The following is a 21371-nucleotide window of genomic DNA, read 5'->3' on the forward strand; positions in this document are numbered from 1 at the left end:
AGGAACACTTGTGTGTTTAAAAGCTTCATTTATTTACAATAAAACACTCTGAAATAGCAGTTCACATATTTACAAGTATTTACAGGACAACAAACTATTTAAAACTTAGCTGTCAGGCAGGCAACATGTGAAGGGACTAAATCCTAGTTTAAATGTGCTTTTAATCCATCAAAGTGACAAAATAATAATGATTCCCTCTTTTTTAAATCTATTTAAAATGTCTGTGGAAATATTTCCTTCAAATAACTGGAATAATGAAAGTTTTTCACCAAAATAACAAAAAATGAACATCATAATTTACAATAGCCCAATAAATGTTTCACTGAATCGAGCTTGAACGCATCGTAATGTCATTCATTGCAACCTCCGTTAGCCGTTAGCTGTTAGCTCGTTAGCTGTCAGCTCCGTTAGCCGTTAGCTCCGTTAGCTGTCAGCTCCGTTAGCCGTTAGCTCCCAGCTCCGTTAGTCGTCAGCTCCGTTAGCCGTCAGCTCCGTTAGCCGTCAGCTCCGTTAGCCGTTAGCTCCATTAGCCGTTAGCCTCCTCCTAGAGACTCCTGAAGAACTGCAGGGAGAGTTCGTAGGTCAGGAACATGGTGGCGCTCATCGGGAAGCCTCGGACGGCGTTGACCGACCACCCGCGGAAGAAAACCTGCAACAGAAGAGCGTTTCTGATGAGCCACAGCCCAGATTATTGTAAGGGTTATGACATCATCTCTGCCAATATATGAACCCAGAGTCAAACCCCTAGGCATTTCATGTAGGGGGAAAAAAGTCCCCAAAAAAGGTGATGTGGTAAAAAAAAGTAAGGAAAAAGTCATAGCATAGTTTGTGGAAAAGCCACAATAAAAATCTAAGGATTTATTTTTCATCAAAGTAATGATGAAAAGAAAGTCACAAATCAGTAAGGTGAAAAGTCAGAGTATAGTTGTTGTTTTTTTAAGTCATAGTATGTTGAAAAAAGTAATGAAAAAGTCATAGCATAGTTTATGTAAAAGTCATAAAAAGGTCAAAATATATTGTTAAAATAATAAGTCATAAAGTAGTATGTTTAATTTTTGTTTTAAATGCTCTTTTTATATATTTTATTGCGTAACCTGTATGTAGTTTTGAAGTTTAAAAATGTTTTTATGTATATTTTATTGCGTGTATAGTTTTAACATTTATTTTGGATATATTTTATTGCGTAACATGCATTTTTAAAGTTTTAACATTTTCTTTTTTATATATTTTATTGCTTAACATACATGTATGTAGTTTTAAAATAAATACAAAAAAACGTTTATATATTTAATTGCGTAACATGTATGTACAAACGCTGCTGTAGCGAGAGAAAACAAAGTATCTATCAAAAAGCCATAGTATGTCGAAAGAAGTTTAAAAAAAGTTATTTTTCAAAAAGTCATAAAGGTGACATAAAGTTAAATAAGTCCAACTCAAACATCCGGTGGATTCCTCAGCACATGTTTTGTAGCCCAGAAGGCCGACTTCCTACTTCCTGTTCTCAACCCGTCGATGCGCAACGTAAATAAATCTCTTTAAGAGCAGGAAATAATCGGATTGCGTCACGACTCCGGCTGCGTGTAGAATCTGTCGTGTTACGCAACTCTTTGTTTCTGTCCACCGCCGCCCGGCTGTCGCTCCCCGTCTTGTATTTCTTGCCCGCTGCTGCTTTACGTGACTCGTCCTGTAATGACCCGACCCCCGCCGTGACCACGAGGTCCAACGCCGCCGGCCTCCTGATAGCCTGCAGTTTATCGGAGCGTTTCCCCGCCGGACGTCTGGACGGTGCGTCTACGCGTTGACCTTTGGCGCCTCGATCGCCGTGACCTCCGCGCGCTGTTGACTTTAGGCCGGAGGCGGCGGCCATGTTGCAACCGTTCACCCGACGTGACCTCCCATGAAGCAACACGTCTACTGACAGCTGATTAACTGAATCAATGGAAACTGTTTGTCTGCATTTCACTAGAAAAGAGACATACTGTTCTTCGTTCCTTTGCAGAACGACTCGCTCCACCTTTCCTAGTAAATGAAACCATCTGGTGAAGAAATTATCTCGAGTTTGTGGCGCTGGAGTCTCATCGTCGACGCGGTTTCACCTCCTGGCGATCAAACCATCTGTTTAAATGACAGCAGCTCGTACAGAAGGCTTGGCTGGTGTGAGAGGATATTTATAGAGCTTGTATTTTGTATATGGGATGGATTTCATGGCCGCGATTGCACGATTACACCATGAGGATGCTGTTGAAACCAATGCACTGTATTACAGCAGCCCTGCAGCAGATATTCAGGGTTCTTACGGTCATGGAAAACCTGGAAAATTCGCTTTTCGCAACCATTCGCGTCTGTGCATTGACTTTGCATGTAATCTACTCGTGCGTCAAATTCGCAACGCCATTGGTGTGAACGCAGCATTACAGAAGCACGTTTTGTCAGCAGAAAAGTGTCAATGTCAAACACCGGAATTTGCGCGGTGTCAGCCAATCAGCGTTGAGAAGCTCCGCCCGTCATCACCGCCGTTGCTAAGTCAAACTGCTGCTGGTACTGAAGTAGCGCTGCTAGCGGCTTCATTCAGACGTGGGACTACAGATAATATTATGAACCCAGACACCATGGAGTTTGATGTTCCAACGTATGTGGAGTTTACACAACAACTATAAAGCAGAACTAGTGGTTATTTCCGTGGTGGATGGCGGAAACAGTAACTGTTTTTACGGAGATAAGCCACGCCCCCTTTCAGGCGCGAGTAACATTTGCAATGTGTTTGGTGTGAACGCAGCATGACTCTTGACCCCTAGATGGGTTTGTAATGCACATCTTGAGGCCTGTTATCTTGAGACCTATAATCTTGAGGCCTGTCATCTTGAGGCCTGTCATCTTGAGGCCTGTAATGTTGAGGCCTGTAATCTTGAGGCCTGTAATCTGGAGGACTATAATCTTGAGGCCTATAATCTTGAGGACTATAATCTTGAGGACTATAATCTGGAGGACAGTAATCTTGAGGACAGTAATCTTGAGGCCTGTAATCTGGAGGACAGTAATCTTGAGGCCTGTAATCTTGAGGCCTGTAATCTTGAGGACTATAATCTTGAGGCCTGTCATTTTGAGGACTATAATCTTGAGGCCTGTCATCTTGAGGCCTGTCATCTTGAGGCCTGTCATCTTGAGGCCTGTAATGTTGAGGCCTGTAATGTTGAGGACTCTTGAGGCCTGTAATCTGGAGGACAGTAATCTTGAGGCCTGTAATCTTGAGGACTATAATCTTGAGGCCTGTCATTTTGAAGACTATAATCTTGAGGCCTGTAATCTTGAGGCCTGTAATCTTGAGGCCTGTCATCTTGAGGCCCGTCATCTTGAGGACTATAATCTCGAGGCCTGTAATCTTGAGGACTATAATCTTGAGGCCTGTAATCTGGAGGACTATAAACTTGAGGCCTGTAATCTTGAGGACTATAATCTTGAGGCCTGTAATCTGGAGGACTATAATCTTGAGGCCTATAATCTTGAGGACTATAATCTTGAGGCCTGTAATCTTGAGGACTATAATCTTGAGGCCTGTAATCTGGAGGACTATAATCTTGAGGCCTGTAATCTTGAGGACTATAATCTTGAGGCCTGTAATCTGGAGGACTATAATCTTGAGGCCTATAATCTTGAGGACTATAATCTTGAGGCCTGTAATCTTGAGGCCTGTAATCTTGAGGACTATAATCTTGAGGCCTGTAATCTTGAGGACTATAATCTTGAGGCCTGTAATCTTGAGGACTATAATCTTGAGGACTATAATCTTGAGGACTGTAATCTTGAGGACTATAATCTTGAGGCCTGTAATCTGGAGGACTATAATCTTGAGGCCTGTAATCTGGAGGACAGTAATCTTGAGGCCTGTAATCTGGAGGACAGTAATCTTGAGGCCTGTAATCTTGAGGCCTGTAATCTGGAGGACTATAATTTTGAGGCCTGTAATCTGGAGGACTATAATCTTGAGGACTATAATCTTGAGGCCTGTAATCTGGAGGACTATTATCTTGAGGCCTGTAATCTTGAGGCCTGTAATCTGGAGGACTATAATCTTGAGGACTATAATCTTGAGGCCTGTAATCTGGAGGACTATAATCTTGAGGCCTGTAATCTTGAGGCCTGTAATCTGGAGGACTATAATCTTGAGGCCTGTAATCTTGAGGCCTCTTGAGGCCTGTAATCTGGAGGACAGTAATCTGGAGGACTATAATCTTGAGGACTATAATCTTGAGGCCTGTAATCTCGAGGTTCACCTGCGCGCCCTCCGTCCTGTAGCTGGTCAGGATGCAGTGGACGATCCCCTTGTACTTCCTCTTCCGCTGAGCGTCCGCCTGCAGCCGGCTCTTCACCACGTCAGCCGGCGTCGCCGTGACCCAGGAGATGGACCCTGAAGGAGGGAGAGGGAGAGAGGTCAGCTTTCAGCTACCACTGGCAAAACTCTGACGGGGTCCTGGGTTCAACTCCCATTAGCAGGTCATGTTGCATGTTGTAATGCAGAAGGTCAAACGACAACTACAGGTGTTAAACCTTCAGCAAACAAACACGGACATTATTGAACAAAACATTTGTTTTTGGTGTGAATACTGAGTTCGTTTGGAACTTTTATTGTATGCAGAAAGTTAGCTTTTTCATTCTGAGGGTTTAAAACACAATATCTGTACTCGCATACAGTATCTATCTAATCATCCAATCTATCCATCCCTTCTTCCATCTATAAAAGAAAGTATCCTTTATTAATCCCCTTGGGGAAATTCTTCTCTGACCCTGGATGGGGGCAGTGGGCAGCCCTGGGAGGCGCCCGGGGAGCAGTTGGGGGTTGAGTGTCTTGCTCAGGGACACTTCGACATGTGAGCTATTGGGGGACTGGGGATCAAGCCGGCTACCTCGTGGTTGCAGGACGACCACTCATCCCCCTGAGCTACAGCCGCCCTCCTGCTTGGAGGGACTTGGCATTGGCTCGTTTCTATTTTAAATCCCCACTGGCCACCACACGGGTCAAAAGGTTTGACATTTAATACCATCAACTATCAACACATCACTGAATAAAGTGATCAACCAGCAGAAGCATCGATCATGAAAACCCTCCCAAACTAAATAAACGCTCCTCTCGGCTGAACATCCACAGCTCTGGGATTTATGACCTGCGGCCGATTCCCGGCTTTTGGCCTCCGTCACGCATTCAGAGGGTTGTCAGCTTGTATCTGGAAAGAAAGTCTGCAAGAATCCTCTGAGACCAGATCCCTCCCAGACCGGAGTCACACAGTTTATCCACACAGCTCGTGTTCACTGAAACATGAGGCTGGAGGTCCTGCTCGACAAATCAGAGCGTGTACTTCTAAATACACTTGTCAAAAAAGACACCACGAGCTTTGATTTATCTCTCTATATATATATTTATATCTAATATATTATCTTCCTCTCTTGACCTTGGATGGCTTTAGATGACTGATGTAGGGCTGCAACCGGTCAATTAAGTCCTAAAATAAATAAAAGATGCTTGTTACAACCCAAAATGTCACTTTTAAATGTCTTGTTTTGTAGATTGAGAGAGATGGATGATGGATAGAAACATTCAATATAAAAAAGCAAACTTTCTTCATGATGGCCTCTTCCTCTGAATTCAATACTTATAGATGATCCATCCAAGTGAAGTCCAAACCAAATGGACTTAATTTACTTTGCATGCGAGCTCAAATCAGAACCAGACTCATTTACCTCCCCACTCCTCTAGTTGAATTAAAAACAATCAAGAAACTCCATCTAACACATTAAAATCAACCCAAATGTGCATACCACTCTGGGAGGAAAATGGTAAACAGCTGCGGTGGTTTTGATTTAGTAAAATATTTGGTTGAAAAACCCAACTGACTTCATTTCCACCCCAAAGGCGAAGCAGCAGCATTTTTAAGGCCTTCATCGATCCTTGTGGATCGTCTGCAGCTTTCTGCCCGAAAGTCTGGATCACACATCTACCCAGCATGCTTTGCGCTGCCGACCCAGCGTTCATTGCGCTGCCGATGCATGCTGGGTAGATTTGTGTCCGACTTGGTCCCGACTTGCTCTGACGTCATGCACACGTGCGCAACGATAATCTCACGAGATCAAGGCGGCCGTTGATTTTTTTTTTGACAGGCGCCGCAGTAGCTCTCCACCAACTGCGTGGCCCAGTGCATGATGGGAAATGCCTGGCTGTTGCCACATCAGAGAGCTGATTGGCTCTTAGATCTGACAGCAATACTTTGAAGGCAGCTGAAAACAGTTTCTTGTCCGGGACTCGTACCTGCGAGGCCCCCGGCCAGCATGATGGACCCGGGGTGAAGGCTGGACGTGCCGTCGGGCCTCAGCAGGTCGCAGAGGACGGTGTAGGGGATGAAGTAGAGCATGTAGCCGGGGACGTCCCTCAGCACCATGGCGCCGGCGCCCCTGTAGAGGCCCTGCAGGCCCTCGGTCTGCAGGATGCTGCTGATGCAGTGCAGGGGCCCCCGGTAGAGGCTCTTGGTGGGGACGCTGATGGAGCGCATGGGGATGTTGGAGCCGCTCGGCACGTTGCCCGCGAGGTGCAAGCTCTCTGTGGAGAAGGAAAGCGACGCGATCAGCTGTTTCCTTTGATGCATCTCTGACTGGAGGATTGTCAGAAGTATGGAAGCTTATTCCCGCAGTAAAAGAAAAAAGGTAATGAAAACGTAGCTTTGGTAATAAATATATATATATGTTTTTCTAGCTTCTTTTGTATTCTTCTTATCTGCGCTGTGTGGTATGGAAGATAACAGGAAGAAGAAGAACAAATATATAACGAAGCTAGAAAAACAAAAAGAAGCTACAGCAGCACCACTCAACTATCTCTCCAGAAACTGAAAGAACTGCTTTAACTTTGAGTTACTGACTCTGTCATCAAAACTTGATTTTTTAAACGTGTAAAAGAGAAATGTTTTAAATGTGTTAATCTCACATTTGCTCACATGACGTGCGCCACTTTGACCGCTTTAAAAAGACCAAAGCAGGAAGTCATCACGTGTCGGGTGAGTCATCACGTGTCGGGTGAGTCATCACGTGTCGGGTGAGTCATCACGTGTCGGGTGAGTCATCACGTGTCGGGTGAGGACAGGTGTGACGGGTTCGAGCTCCACAGACGCCATAAACGAATAAAAAGGAAGTAAATGTTTTACGCGTCCTCCTTATCTTGTGATTGACCTTCTCCGACCTCCGTTTTACTGGTTTCATGTTTAGATGGAGGGATGCTTTCCTAACACTTAACTTCTTTATCGACGGTTATTGTATAAAGTCAATAAAGTAGTAGAATGTGAGATATGAGTTTACAGATAATAACAAATCCTCGTCGTTGTGGAGGTTTGATTTATGGATTTCTGTCTGTGTTCATGTCTCTGACTTCTTATAGAAGGCACAACATCTGAGATTATAAAGATCAAGAAGACTTTTCTTCTTCTTGATTAGTTTCAGATGTATTCAAATTGCCATGTAAACAAGGTTATTGTCCACGGCAGGAGGCCGACCGAGAGGAAAACAACAACATTATTCTTTTCAGCTTTAGAACACTTTCTCCTCCTCTTCCTCCTCCTCCTCTTCCTCCTCCTCCACCACTGATTTACCTGCGAGGACCATCTGGGTCTGCATCTGCAGCCGGATCTTCACCAGGTCCACCGGCGCCCCCAGGCTCACGGACACGAGGCCCGTCAGCATGCTGGCCGCCGCCAGGTCCGCCATGCCGCAGGGGCGGCGCCCGTCGCCATAGCGATACCGGCTGATGAGCCTCTGCGTGTTGCTGAAGAAGCCGAACACCACGGAGTTGTAGACGGTGATGCTGGCCAGCGGGAAGGACATGCCCTTGAAGAAGCCCATGGCCTGAGGAGCGGAGAGGACGGGGAGGAGGTTAAAGCAGGTTGAAAACAAGCAAGAAGTTTTCTTTAATTCAAGGGATTAGTAGATCATTTTGACCCGAGCCAAGAATGAAGAATGGAAACAAAAGCAGCGGTGGACTTCTGCCCAGTGTGTGTCTGGAAGTATGTCCTCTGAGTGAAAACACTAAAACACAGCTGTGCGGCGCCTGAGTCGTCATGTGACCTCAGGGATAAACACAGCGGTGGTTTGTTGTGAGGCCGTTGACACGTATGTGGATACATCAAACTCAACGGTGTTGTTTAGGCTGAATGCTGCCGGTAAATTAATATAGACATTTCTGATGAAATGCATATGAAACCTTCACAGCGTGGAGTTTACCGTTTCCTTCCTGTAGATGGAGAGGACGCAGTGGAGGCTGCTCCTGTAGCCGTGACCCGCCTGCAGCCGTGTCTGAGGACAGGCATGCTGATTATAGTCATGCTTATTATACATTAATATACAGTCATGCTTAATATAGTCATGATTATTATACATTAATATACAGTCATGCTTAATATAGTCATGATTATTATACATTAATATACAGTCATGCTTTATAGTCATGTTTATTATACATTAATATACAGTCATGCTTTATAGTCATGTTTATTATACATTAATATACAGGCATGCTGATTATAGTCATGCTTATTATACATTAATATACAGTCATGCTTAATATAGTCATGATTATTATACATTAATATACAGTCATGCTTAATATAGTCATGATTATTATACATTAATATACAGTCATGCTTTATAGTCATGTTTATTATACATTAATATACAGTCATGCTTATTATAGTCATGCTTATTATACATTAATATACAGTCATGCTTTATAGTCATGTTTATTATACATTAATATACAGGCATGCTGATTATAGTCATGCTTATTATACATTAATATACAGTCATGCTTAATATAGTTATGCTTATTATACATTAATATACAGTCATGCTGATTATAGTCATGCTTATTATACATTAATATACAGTCATGCTTAATATAGTCATGTTTATTATAGATTAATACACAGTCATGCTTATTATAGTCATGCTTATTATAGATTAATGTTTATTTATACATTAATATATAGTCATGCTTATTATAGTCATGTTCATTATAGATTAATATACAGTCATGCTTATTATAGTAATGCTTATTATACATTAATATACAGTCATGCTTATTATAGTCATGCTTATTATACATTAATATAGTCATGCTTGTATAGTCATGTTTATTATACATTAATATGCAGTCATGCTTTATTAAAGATTCATGTTTATTATAGATTAATTTTTATTTATGCATTAATGTTTATTATACAGTCATGCTTTAATATAGATTCATGTTTATTGTAGTCATGTTTATTATACATTCATGCTTATTTATACATTCATGCTTTAAAGATTACAGTTTCTTTATAGATTATAGTTTCCTTATAAATTAATGTTTCCTTATGTATTAATGTTTATTTATAGATTAGTGTTTCCTTATAGATTATAGTCTCTTTATAGATAATAGTTTCCTCACAAATTATAGTTGTTCTGTCCAAACTTCTAAGATAAACATTTCCTCTTTTACTGGATGAGTAGAATCTTAAAGTTTCTCTAAACATTCACCGATAAGATAAGATACACTTCTACTGTTGAATACTGATATGCATAGAAAGTAATGCAAATAAACACCAGGAGGTCAACTCAAACAAGAAAGGAATACAAAATAAACCACACTTTATAGTTTCTGTGCATCAACATATGGATCAATGCGTTGTGTTTCTGCTATATATATATATATATATATATATATATATATATATATATATATATATATGTGTATATATATATATATATATATATATATATATATATATATATATATATATATATGTGTATATGTATATGTATGTATATATATATATATATATATATATATATATATATATATATATATATATATATATATAACTAGTCGAGAGTCTCTACCTTCACGGTGTCCAGCGGATGGCCCACGACTACGCTGGCGCCTCCTGCAGCCACAAGAACACAGAGGAGACAAGAACATGAGAACCACAGAGGAGGAACAAGAACATGAGAACCACAGAGGAGGAACAAGAACATGAGAACCACAGAGGAACAAGAACATGAGAACCACAGAGGAGGAACAAGAACATGAGAACCACAGAGGAGGAACAAGAAGAGGTCAATGCTTCCATGAAACTGATGGTGGATAAAAGAAAGACAAATGATTGTTTGTTTTTCTGGAAAATGAAACTTTTCTCCTGAACTTGATTTATTTTGGACACTTTGTATTCTCCCTAAAGATAAAAGCAACGGAACTGAATGTTTATTTTCTCTTCTATGAATTCAATGTGAAGTCTGTTACTAACTAACCATCAACTATTCCACTGTCTCAATAAACACAACGGTTTTCTCTTCTTTGAATTCATCTGCTGTAATGATGTAATCTTCATGCTTTGGCAATACTGTCTTTTTGGAGCATTAATGCCAATACAGTGGAATTGAAATCAGTCTTTGTTCATAACTCTGACTTACACTCAGGCACAACATTTATATTATAAAGATCAGGGACTCTTTTTTCGTTCAAGTTTAAGCGAAACAAAACTGCACAAATGGGGACGAGGTTATTGTTTATGATAACCAGATGAAGAGGAAAACAACCCATCCTCATATTGTGTCCAGCTTCGGAATGTGAAGTACATGAGACGGCTTCTGGCTGAGAGAGAGAGAGATGTTTGATTAATGAGAACGTGATCCTGTGTGTGTGTGTGTGTGTGTGTGTGTGTGTGTGTGTGTGTGTGTGTGTGTGTGTGTGTTCCCTCAGGCGCTAATATCTAATTTAGATATTATTACATGACAAGTGTTTTATGTGCGCTAAACAAGGTTCCTAAAAAACCTCCTAATTTCCTGTGATGTCACATTAACCAGGAAACATACCATAATATTATATGTGTGATATCGCTTGAATCTCTTATGGATCCCTCGCTTATTCCACGAGCACGGACCGGCCAATCACAGCGCAGCTTCCTTTTGGGTCCATGGATGTTGTAAACTTGACTTTTGCATTTTATTTAAAAAGTTTGACTTCAGTTATTTTTATTGGACTTAAAACATCTGATTTAGTTCAATGAGGTACAAGAACCGACTGAGCCTCAGTCAAACTGGGGTCCTACACGGTCCTCTACGGGGTCTTACAGGGTCCTTTACAGGGTCTTACAGGGTCCTTTACAGGGTCTTACAGGGTCCTTTACACGGTCCTCTACGGGGTCTTACAGGGTCCTTTACAGGGTCTTACAGGGTCCTCTACGGGGTCTTACACGGTCCTCTTCGGCGTCTTACAGGGTCCTTTACAGTTAATCTACAGGTCCTCTACAGGTCATTTACAGTTTATCTACAGGTTCTCTACAGTTGCTTTACATGGTCTCCTACAGGTCCTCTACAGGTCCTCTACATGTCATTTACATGGTCCTCTATAGGGTTCTTTACAGTTCTTCTACAGGTCCTCTCCCGGTCATTTACAGGCTCCTTTACAGGTTCTTCTACAGGTCCTTTACAGTTCATCTACAGGTCCTCTACAGGTCCTCTACGGGTCCTTTACAGGGTATTCTACAGGTCCTCTACAGGTCCTTTACAGGGTCTTCTACGGGTCCTCTACAGGTCCTTGACAGGGTCTTCTATAGTTCATCTACAGGTCCTTTACAGGTCCTTTACAGGGTTTTCTACCGGTCCTCTACAGGTCCTTTACAGGGTTTTCCACAGTTCATCTACAGGTCCTTTACAGGGTCCTCTACGGGGTCCTTTACAGGTCCTTTACAGGGTTTTCCACAGTTCATCTACAGGTCCTCTACAGGTCCTTTACAGGGTTTTTTCACAGTTCATCTACAGGTCCTCTACAGGTCCTTTACAGGGTTTTCCACAGTTCATCTACAGGTCCTCTACAGGTCCTTTACAGGGTTTTCCACAGTTCATCTACAGGTCCTTTACAGATCATTTACAGGTCCTCTACAGGTCCTTTACAGGTCCTTTACAGGGTTTTCCACAGTTCATCTACAGGTCCTTTACAGGGTCCTCTACGGGGTCCTTTACAGGTCCTTTACAGGGTTTTCCACAGTTCATTTACAGGTCCTCTACAGGTCCTTTACAGGGTTTTCCACAGTTCATCTACAGGTCCTTTACAGATCATTTACAGGTCCTCTACAGGTCCTTTACAGGTCCTTTACAGGGTCTTCTACAGTTCATCTACAGGTCTTCTACAGGTCTTCTACAGGTCCTCTACAGGTCCTTTACAGGGTCTTCTACCGAGCCTCTACAGGTCCTTTACAGGGTGCTCTACAGTTCATCTACAGGTCCTCTACAGGTCCTTTACAGATCCTCTGCAGGTCCTCTACAGGGTTCTTTGAGGTCAACAGCAGAACTACAACTTGAGGTCACTGAGACAAAATGAATGCATTTAAATGGCTTGAGGTTGAAGTTATTTTTCTTTCTATTAAATCACAGAGCATAACTTTATAGTTTTTAATGACGCAACTATTCATCTTAAATTTGGAACGTCCATCGCTCGTCATCATCCGCCTGTTTCTTGATTAAACTTGAAATGATGTCTCTTTATAGTTTTGGTTTACTATAAGTCAAACTTAACTTTTTTCTTCGTTTGAGCTTTTAACTTCTTTTTTTCTAGGACAAATGCATTAAAAAGAGCTGCAGCGGTCTTAGTGCTCCTTGTATTGGAACTCAGGACACCAACACTGCTCCTTTTTAGTTTGTGCAACAACAACAAACATATTCCACTTTGTTTTCTTTTTTCCATAGAATTGACACGCATCTGAGAGAGATAGCACATTGACTGCTTTATCTCAGTCATGAGGTAAAACACTGGCTCTAATATGTGTGTGTGTGTGTGTGTGTGTGTGTGTGTGTGTGTGTGTGTGTGTGTGTGTGTGTGTGTGTGTGTGTGTGTGTTATACAACAAAAATAACAACTCCTGCTTGTTTCTAAACTTTTCCCCCTCCTTTCACAGTTGATTTAATCCAAACAAACATGCATTCATCCCCGCAGACCCCCACAGACCCCCACAGGGGCCCACAGGGGCCCACAGGGGCCCACCGGACACCGGGGTAACGGAGAACACAAAGCTGGAAATAAACTCGTCACTCACCGCCGATGCATCCTGCAATGAAATCATCCATCCGAAAGCTCTGTGAGGTCTGCATCTTCCTCTCATCGGTCAGCGGGTCAATAACTGGAGAGTCTTCTGTCGGACGGCTTTTATTGACGATGCAGCTCTGGTTCTGAGAACAGGAAAACAAGAGATGCTGTGTGTTGTGTGAGCTTTGATAAGAGAGCTGCAAGGCAGGTCTGGTCTGCACGAGAGACCAATCAGAGCAGAGGTCCGAGAAGGGGGCAGTGTCCTTGGCCAATCAGGTGCGAGCTCCCTAATGACACGCAGCCTATTGGCTCCGAGATGGAAATGAGCCATGAGGTGGACAGCTGAGCAGAAATACACAGGACACACCTTTATTTTATAAAAACAAAGAAAAAAAGAAAAGAAAAATTCTTTTTTTATTTTTGTTTTATATATTTAAATAAAGTACATACATATATATAATAATATACTTAACATAACAATATAATAATTCAACAAAACACAACCTAGAGACAATTAACCACATCTATAAAATGTAGATTATTAAATACATAATGTAATAATTAGGAACCTAAGAGGAAACAGAAAACAAACATCATACGAAATATAATGAAACTAGATTTCTGTTAGACCAAACCTGCTTTTATTATGTTTACATTTATGTATTTAATATTTTTTTAAATATATTTATATATATTACTCTGGATTCAAGGCCTCAACAGAGACGGCCCTCCTCGCTGTCTCTGAGCAGCTTCACAAAAACACTTCTTTTCCGACTACACCTTGAATAAGGAAAGCAGCACCTAGTAGCACCTAGTAGCACCTAGTAGCACCGTAGCAGCACCTAGTAGCACTTACATGTCTCTTACTGATAGCACTTTGTACTTTCACTTTATTGAAGACATTGTACTTTCTTGATTCTTGTTGATCTGAGTTTGTGCTTGTGGTTGATGCATTTATTGTAAGTCTCTTTGGATGAAAGCGTCAGCTAAATGAAATGTAATGTAATACTCAGATCTCTTCCCTGGATGCTTTTAATCTGTTATTTATTGTTTTTAATTTATTTTATTATGCTTTCTTACCCGTTGTAATGTTGTTGCCCCTGATACGGTCACTTTGGGTTCATTTATGTTTTTTGTTTTCTCGACTCCTGTACAGCACTGTGTGACCTTTGTGCAATACAAATACACTTTACTTACTCACTGTGATATCATAAACTATAACGTTATCATGAAGGAGCCTAAATCATGTCTATGGAAGTCCCTATTAAAGTTTTAATGACTTCTTATGATGTTAATGTATTACTTTTACAGCACATTTCATGTTTATTATATTTACGACAAATATCAAGCGCAGAACTCTGACGTGAACTTCAACATTATAATAATCATTATATATATGTTTTAATTTAAAGACCTATATCTATTTGTGAAACCAAAATAGGGAACCGTCATGAAGGTTAAATGTGCTTTGAAAAGGTTTTTGGATGATAGGAAAGAAAAAAGATGATGACTATATTTCCGTAATATTCCCCTTTTTTTTACAGTATGACGTGAAGTATTAAGTCTGAACTACTATGGAAAATGTATTACTTTGACGACAGTTTACTTATCTGTGAGGAGGCTGAGAAAAAAGAACTGTGTTTCCAGTCTGTGGTTTTTAAAGGTGAGTAAAGCTTTATTGTTCAGACCTGTGGGGACGCTGGTCCTAATTTAATAAACACAGCCAAGGTCAGTCAAGGGCAGCGGCAGGAGGATTCCTGATAGCGCACATAAAACACTTGTCATGTAATAATATCTAAATTAGATATTAGCGCCTGAGGGAACACACACACACACACACACACACACACACACACACACACACACGCACACACACACACACACACACACACACACACACGCGAGGAGGAGGACGAGCAAACAGAACGAACCCGCTGAGCCGTGACGGGGTTCAAACTCCGGCCTGCAGATACTGAGAGTAGATGGCCTTGTGAAAATAAATAATGAATAAATCTGTGAAAGCATGAGAAAATTAATGGGGAAATGGAAAAGAAGAAATTAATAAAAGAGGAACTAAATGTTGAAAAATAGACAAATAAGAAAATATACAATTATTTTCATTTAATTTCAAATTTCTTTGTTCAGTTTTTTCTGAATGGATTTATTTATTTATATATATTGTATATTTATAAATATATTTATTTATAAATATGATATATATTTTTAACTATCTAGTTTAGAATATAAATTATATATATATATATATATATATATATATATATATATATATTTATATATATATATTTGTATATGATTTATATGTTTTTATTAGCTTTTTCCCTTATTATTTTTTAAAGGCTGAGCTGTCAATCATCTGGCTTTCACATGATATCAAATAAAAAAAATATGAATTCTCGCCTGACACATTTGGATCACGGTGCAGCAACGACTGGAAGATGATTTTAGTTATGTTGTTTGTATCTGGTTTATGCTCACTGCTGGAACTGGATATGAAGGGGTTAAGTTGTGTGTAAACATATACCATGATCATAGTTAATGTTTTACAGTGCTTATGAAGGACACCCCCAGACAAACCCAGCTCCACCTGCGATAAGACGCTGATAACGGACTCACACTTTGTCACACTTTGGTGGAAAATTACCAGAGAAATGCAAGTTTGACCTCATACTTCCATCTTATCACTTTTTAGTTATTTTCCTTTCTCTAAACTAATGAAAGTCTCTATTTGCTCTTTTTATCCTCACTTTTCCATCTCCTAGCAGCAGGTTACTGTAGAGTGAATGTTTCCTCTTTATCGTCTAAAAACGTTTTCCTATAATTCTACATGTCCTTAATAGTCTGGAAACATTTTATAATTCACCATCAAAGAGTCACGACTCTCTTGGAAAACATTCATTGCTGTTCAGGTTCAAGGTCGCCAAAAACAACTCAACAGGAAGATCATATAATGTTACCTAGAAATAAATAGTTTAAGGTTTAATGCTCACAAATTAACATGCAAAACACACCGCAACCCGTCGTTTGTATTACATGTGAGAATGTTTCCATCAAAGCAGTTGCAGACGCAAACAGGTGACAATATTCACGCAGACTTTAAACCTCTCAGTTGACTCTCAGTTTTCTCTTTGACTTCTTGCCTTTTACTTTTTGTCTCGATTGCAGAATTTCTCTTTGACGTCATAAAAAAGATACAAATAATGGAAATCACAATCAGAGACTCTATTAAAGTTTAGTCCCTCATTGAAAACTCTGTAGGATGAGAGTATAAATACTTAAATATACTTTCTGACACTATGTTTAGTCGGGGTTTCCTGATCTCGAAGAGGAACTGAACAACTAAACTTAGACACATGATCCCTGTGTTACATTAAATATCATGTAGATATCACGCCAATTAATCATGCGTCCCCCAGAAATAATAAGAGACAGACATTGTTCAAAATAAAAGAGGCAAAAATGAAGACAACGAACAGTAAAGACAAATTTTGTTTTTAAGCCTGAAGAACTCACACACTATAATGTGACTATTGGACGTTTATTATTGAATTGACAGGACGCATTGAGCACGTGTGACACTTCTCTCCTGGAGATGCTTCTGTGCAGTGCTTGAGGAGTCCAGGATGTGTTGAACCTGACTACAAGGTTATCTTTTTACGTTTCTATTCACAGACGAGATTAAATCAATTAGAGGGTTGCTCAAGACGTCCTTTGTGTGGTTTTAAATGGTTTAAAAAAATCAAGTTTCCACAAAATGTTCGTACGTAATCCAGCCGATGTGGCTGGGATTAGATACGTAGATGTGGAAACTTGATTTTTAATGGTCACATACAGACAGACATATACTTGACTTTGACCCCTTTTATTGGGAGCATTGGGTGCATTGGGAGCATTGGAAGCATTGGAAGTAATGGAAGCATTGGAAGAATTGGGAGCATTGGAAGCACCGAGAGCATTGGGAGAATTGAAAACATTGGGACTATTGGAAGCATGGGGTGCATGGGGAACATTGGGAGCATTGGAAGCATGGGGAACATTGGGAGCATTGGAAGCATGGGGAACATTGGGAGCATTGGAAGCATGGGGAACATTGGGAGCATTGGAAGCATGGGGAACATTGGGAGCATTGGAAGCATGGGGTGCATTGGGAGCGTTGGAAGCATGGGGTGCATTGGGAGCATTGGAAGCATGGGGTGCATTGGGAGCATTGGAAGCATGGGGAACATTGGGAGCATTGGAAGCATGGGGTGCATTGGGAGCATTGGAAGCATGGGGTGCATTGGGAGCATTGGAAGCATGGGGTGCATTGGGAGCATTGGAAGCATGGGGTGCATTGGGAGCATTGGATGCATGGGGTGCATTGGGAGCATTGGAAGCATGGGGTGCATTGGGAGCATTGGCGCAAAAGGCAGTTTTTAACGCCCAGAAAACGAGAGGAAGAAATGCACTCTAAAAAAAAAAGCAGACTAACTCCCCACCAGATGTTTTCATGTGAAGATAAAACTTTATTTACAGATGGAACTGAGCTGTGCTCAAATTCATCGATTTGTTTTCAGGGAAGAATTGACTGTTTCCTTAGAGGCTTAGAGGATCAGTTCATATTTCCCCAGATGAGAGAGACACTCTGAAAACATGTCGGTATGAAAGAATGCTGCATAGCTTATTAACGTTGATGGATAACCTGCATAACTATAAATAGAAGGTGTGCCTCACGTGTGTTTTGCTGATGATGCATCTTGTGTTTCTGGATCACGTTTCAGGGACTGAAGCGCACACACACACACACACACACACACACACACACACACACACACACACACACACACCCGGCTGTAATCACACTCGACCTGCTGACACCTCGACTCAGATATGAATCAAATGCTTGATACCATCACTGATAAATATGAACGTGTTCAGTAACGAGTGTGAAAAAAAGACACAATTAAGTCACTCAATCCATTGGATTAGTTATTTAAAACCTTCAGAGGTGCTTTTCTTTTAATTCAATTCAATTCAGTTTAATTTGTATAGCCCAAAATATTTTTGGGAATCTCAAACAACTTTAAATAATTCATGCAGCGAGAAGTCTGATTGTTATTCTCTATAAAGAATCAGTTGTTTCTTAAATTGTGTCCCGCGAAGTGATCACCTGACATCCCAGATAAAGAAACATATAAAACAAATGAGCATTCAGAAATTTAGAAATAAGCAAATCAAACATGTATGATGTATGGTAATCATAATACATACTTCTACATGAAATCCTGAATTTGATCAACTGTGGACAAAGTCCATGTGTCAATATTGCCTTAAAACACAAATGCACACATGAGGTCTCCCACTGTATCTCCTGTGTGTGTGTGTGCGTGTGTGTGTGTGTGTGTGTGTGTGTGTGTGTGTGTGTGTGTGTGTGTGTGTGTGTGTGTGTGTGTGATTCTGGCCTCTGATTGGTCCACGGGGACAGGTGTGGTTGACATGTTTGTTTCATCGAGGGAGAAAGTGACTGACTTTGAATCTTTTGATAATAATAAAGCAACATTTTCTCTGTAAATCATTAAATATGAGAGATATAAACTGCAATAACATTTAAAAAAGTGACAAAAGTCACACCCGAAGACAAACAAACTAATAAAAGTAGAGAGCAGTCAGAGGACTCCTGATGAACCAACACTCCAGTTGGAGGGTGAACTGTACAAACTGTGAGTCAGACTCTGGACCGCTGAGTTCATGTCATTTAAATTCATGTCCGAACCAAAGCCATTCATCAAACTGAGATGTGGCATCAAACTGAAATATTAATAGTGATTCTAATGTTACCACTCACTTTAATGTCAATGAAGTGAAACCAGACTGAAACAAGGACAGCTCTCAGAACGACAACGCCTGTCAATCACCCTGTAGCCCCGCTCCTAAAGCGTCCCCTGCTTTATGGTCTGTTTGACTCTAAATGACCATAATTTACTAAATGCACATCATGCTGTATTGATGAAGACTTGAAACTAGGACCATAGCAATTGGATTCTTGGCTGAACGGATTTCCACCAAATGTAATCACAGTTTCCTTGAAATCTAAACAAACTGACAGAAGATGAAACGTCCTCTGCGGAGGCTTCGAAGAGGGACCGTGAATAAATAAAGAATCCATTCCTAAGCCTGGATCTTTACCAAATGATCCGCCGTCTCTCGTTCTACGGCTGCCAGCAGAGTTTTGGACGAAGCTTTTTCATCTGTCTGCTGCTCTTGGAGCCGATCGCTAAGGATCGATCAAAGAGATGATCAATCAAACAGAGGATCAATCAAACAGATGTTGGCGTTGTCTAAACATACGCCTTCATGGCAGAAACTATCAGAATCTAATCTCGGGCCGATGGGAAGCTGAGACATCTGGGACGTCCGTTCTGGACGGCGCTGCAGAGTGACTGGTTTTCATATTTTCTCTGGGATGTTTGGAAGTTTTTTTTGTTTCAGCTCAAACTGAATAATGACTTTCTCCTGCAGCTTCCATCTCTGTTGCATTGTGAGAGCTTCTCACACACACACACATACACACACACACACACACACACACACACACACACACACACACACACATACACACACACACACACACACACACACACACACACACACATACACACACACACATACACACACACACACACACACACACACACACGTACACACATACACACACACGTACACGTACACACACACACACACACACACACACACACGTACACATACACACACACGTACACATACACACACACACACACACACACACGTACACATACACACACACAACATACACACACACACACACACACGTACACATACACACACACACACACACACGTACACGTACACATACACACACACACACACACACACACACACACACACACACACACACACACACACACACACACACACACACACACACACACACAGCTCTGACGTGTGTTGTGACCGATAGGACTTGAGAGACGAGATCGTTTCTCAGAAATCAGTTCTGATTTGATGTCACATCAAACAACAACACAGCTGTTGTGTTCTTTTTTCTTCTTGTTTTTAAAGTGCACTGACCGGCTGTACGCATCGTGGATCTGTTTGTGTTTGCAGAGGGCCGGTCGGGTCGTGACCTCTAGGTGGGCAGCAGAGGACGGGGACCCTCATCCAGGAGGTGTTGTTGGTTTGGAGGAGGAGGTTATGGGGGGGGGGGGGATAACAATCTGAAGAAAAAAATAAAAATAAACACGGAAAACACGAAAAATGATTATTTTCATTTTGATCGTTCGTCGGTAACTAACTATTGATTATTGATGCTTCTTTTTTTTTTACCAGGAATGTTTACATTACTGTTTTCCCTCACCTGTCTCATAAATTAGCAAAACAAAAGGAAACTTAAAAACATGATCCTGGCAAAACCTTTCACATCATCAGTTCTTAGACAAAAACACATTGAGAGCACACTGGATCACCAGAATGAGTTTTTCTCAGTATTTTCTCAGTAAACTTTGAAGACTCAAAGTTTAAACCAGACCATTCCAGAGCCGCTGGGCGGAGGTGAGAACATGCTATTAAAGTATAGCAATATATATATATATATATATATATATATATATATATATATATATATATATATATATATATATGATATTGTATATATGTATATATGATATTTAAATATATTTATATATATATTTATATATATATATAAATATATTTAAACATCATATATATATATTATATATATGTATTATATATATCATATTTGATATATATATATTATAAATATATTTATATATATTATTTCTCAAACTTACAGTGAATGCAATAATAGCACAAGCTTTAATTCCTTATAACAGCAAGGAGTGTAGGAGGTCAAAGGTCAAACTGTTCCTGCAGCTGTGCATGAAGGAGGAGTTCAATGGGAGTAAAGAATGTTATTTATGAAGACTCATGTGAACAGCAAAATGAATATAAACAACAACTAACAACACGACTGCCTGCGGCCACCAGGGGGCAGAACAGCTTCATCTCTGAGCGCCGGGTCGTCGCTTCCTCCTCTGTCTCTGCTTCTCAATGTCACAGTTTCAATCACCGACGACCTCTTTCTTTCTTTTTGCCTCGCATGGCAGCATTCGTGTCACGCAACATGCGATTCCGATGGAATTCCTAAAGCAGCCCGGTAAATATATCTGACCTCAGATCAGATGCACGCGATGAAGCAACAGAGAGAGAGAGAGAGAGAGAGAGAGAGA

At 40.6% G+C, this 21371-nt stretch overlaps 1 protein-coding gene across 1 annotated transcript; it reads right to left on the reverse strand.

The window, feature by feature from the left end:
- Positions 1–22: 22 nt before the first annotated feature.
- On the reverse strand, positions 23–13154 carry slc25a48 (solute carrier family 25 member 48; the record flags this gene model as incomplete). The annotated part of the gene is made up of 7 exons (XM_079228705.1): positions 23–649; positions 4272–4405; positions 6299–6586; positions 7626–7878; positions 8254–8325; positions 9910–9953; positions 13100–13154. The coding sequence occupies 7 exons, from the start codon at positions 13152–13154 to the stop codon at positions 545–547; spliced, it is 951 nt and encodes a 316-aa protein (XP_079084831.1). The 3' UTR covers positions 23–544.
- Between the last annotated feature and the right edge of the window lie 8217 nt (positions 13155–21371).

The sequence above is a fragment of the Taurulus bubalis genome (assembly GCF_910589615.1).
Source record: "Taurulus bubalis genome assembly, chromosome: 13".
Lineage (NCBI taxonomy): Eukaryota > Metazoa > Chordata > Actinopteri > Perciformes > Cottidae > Taurulus > Taurulus bubalis.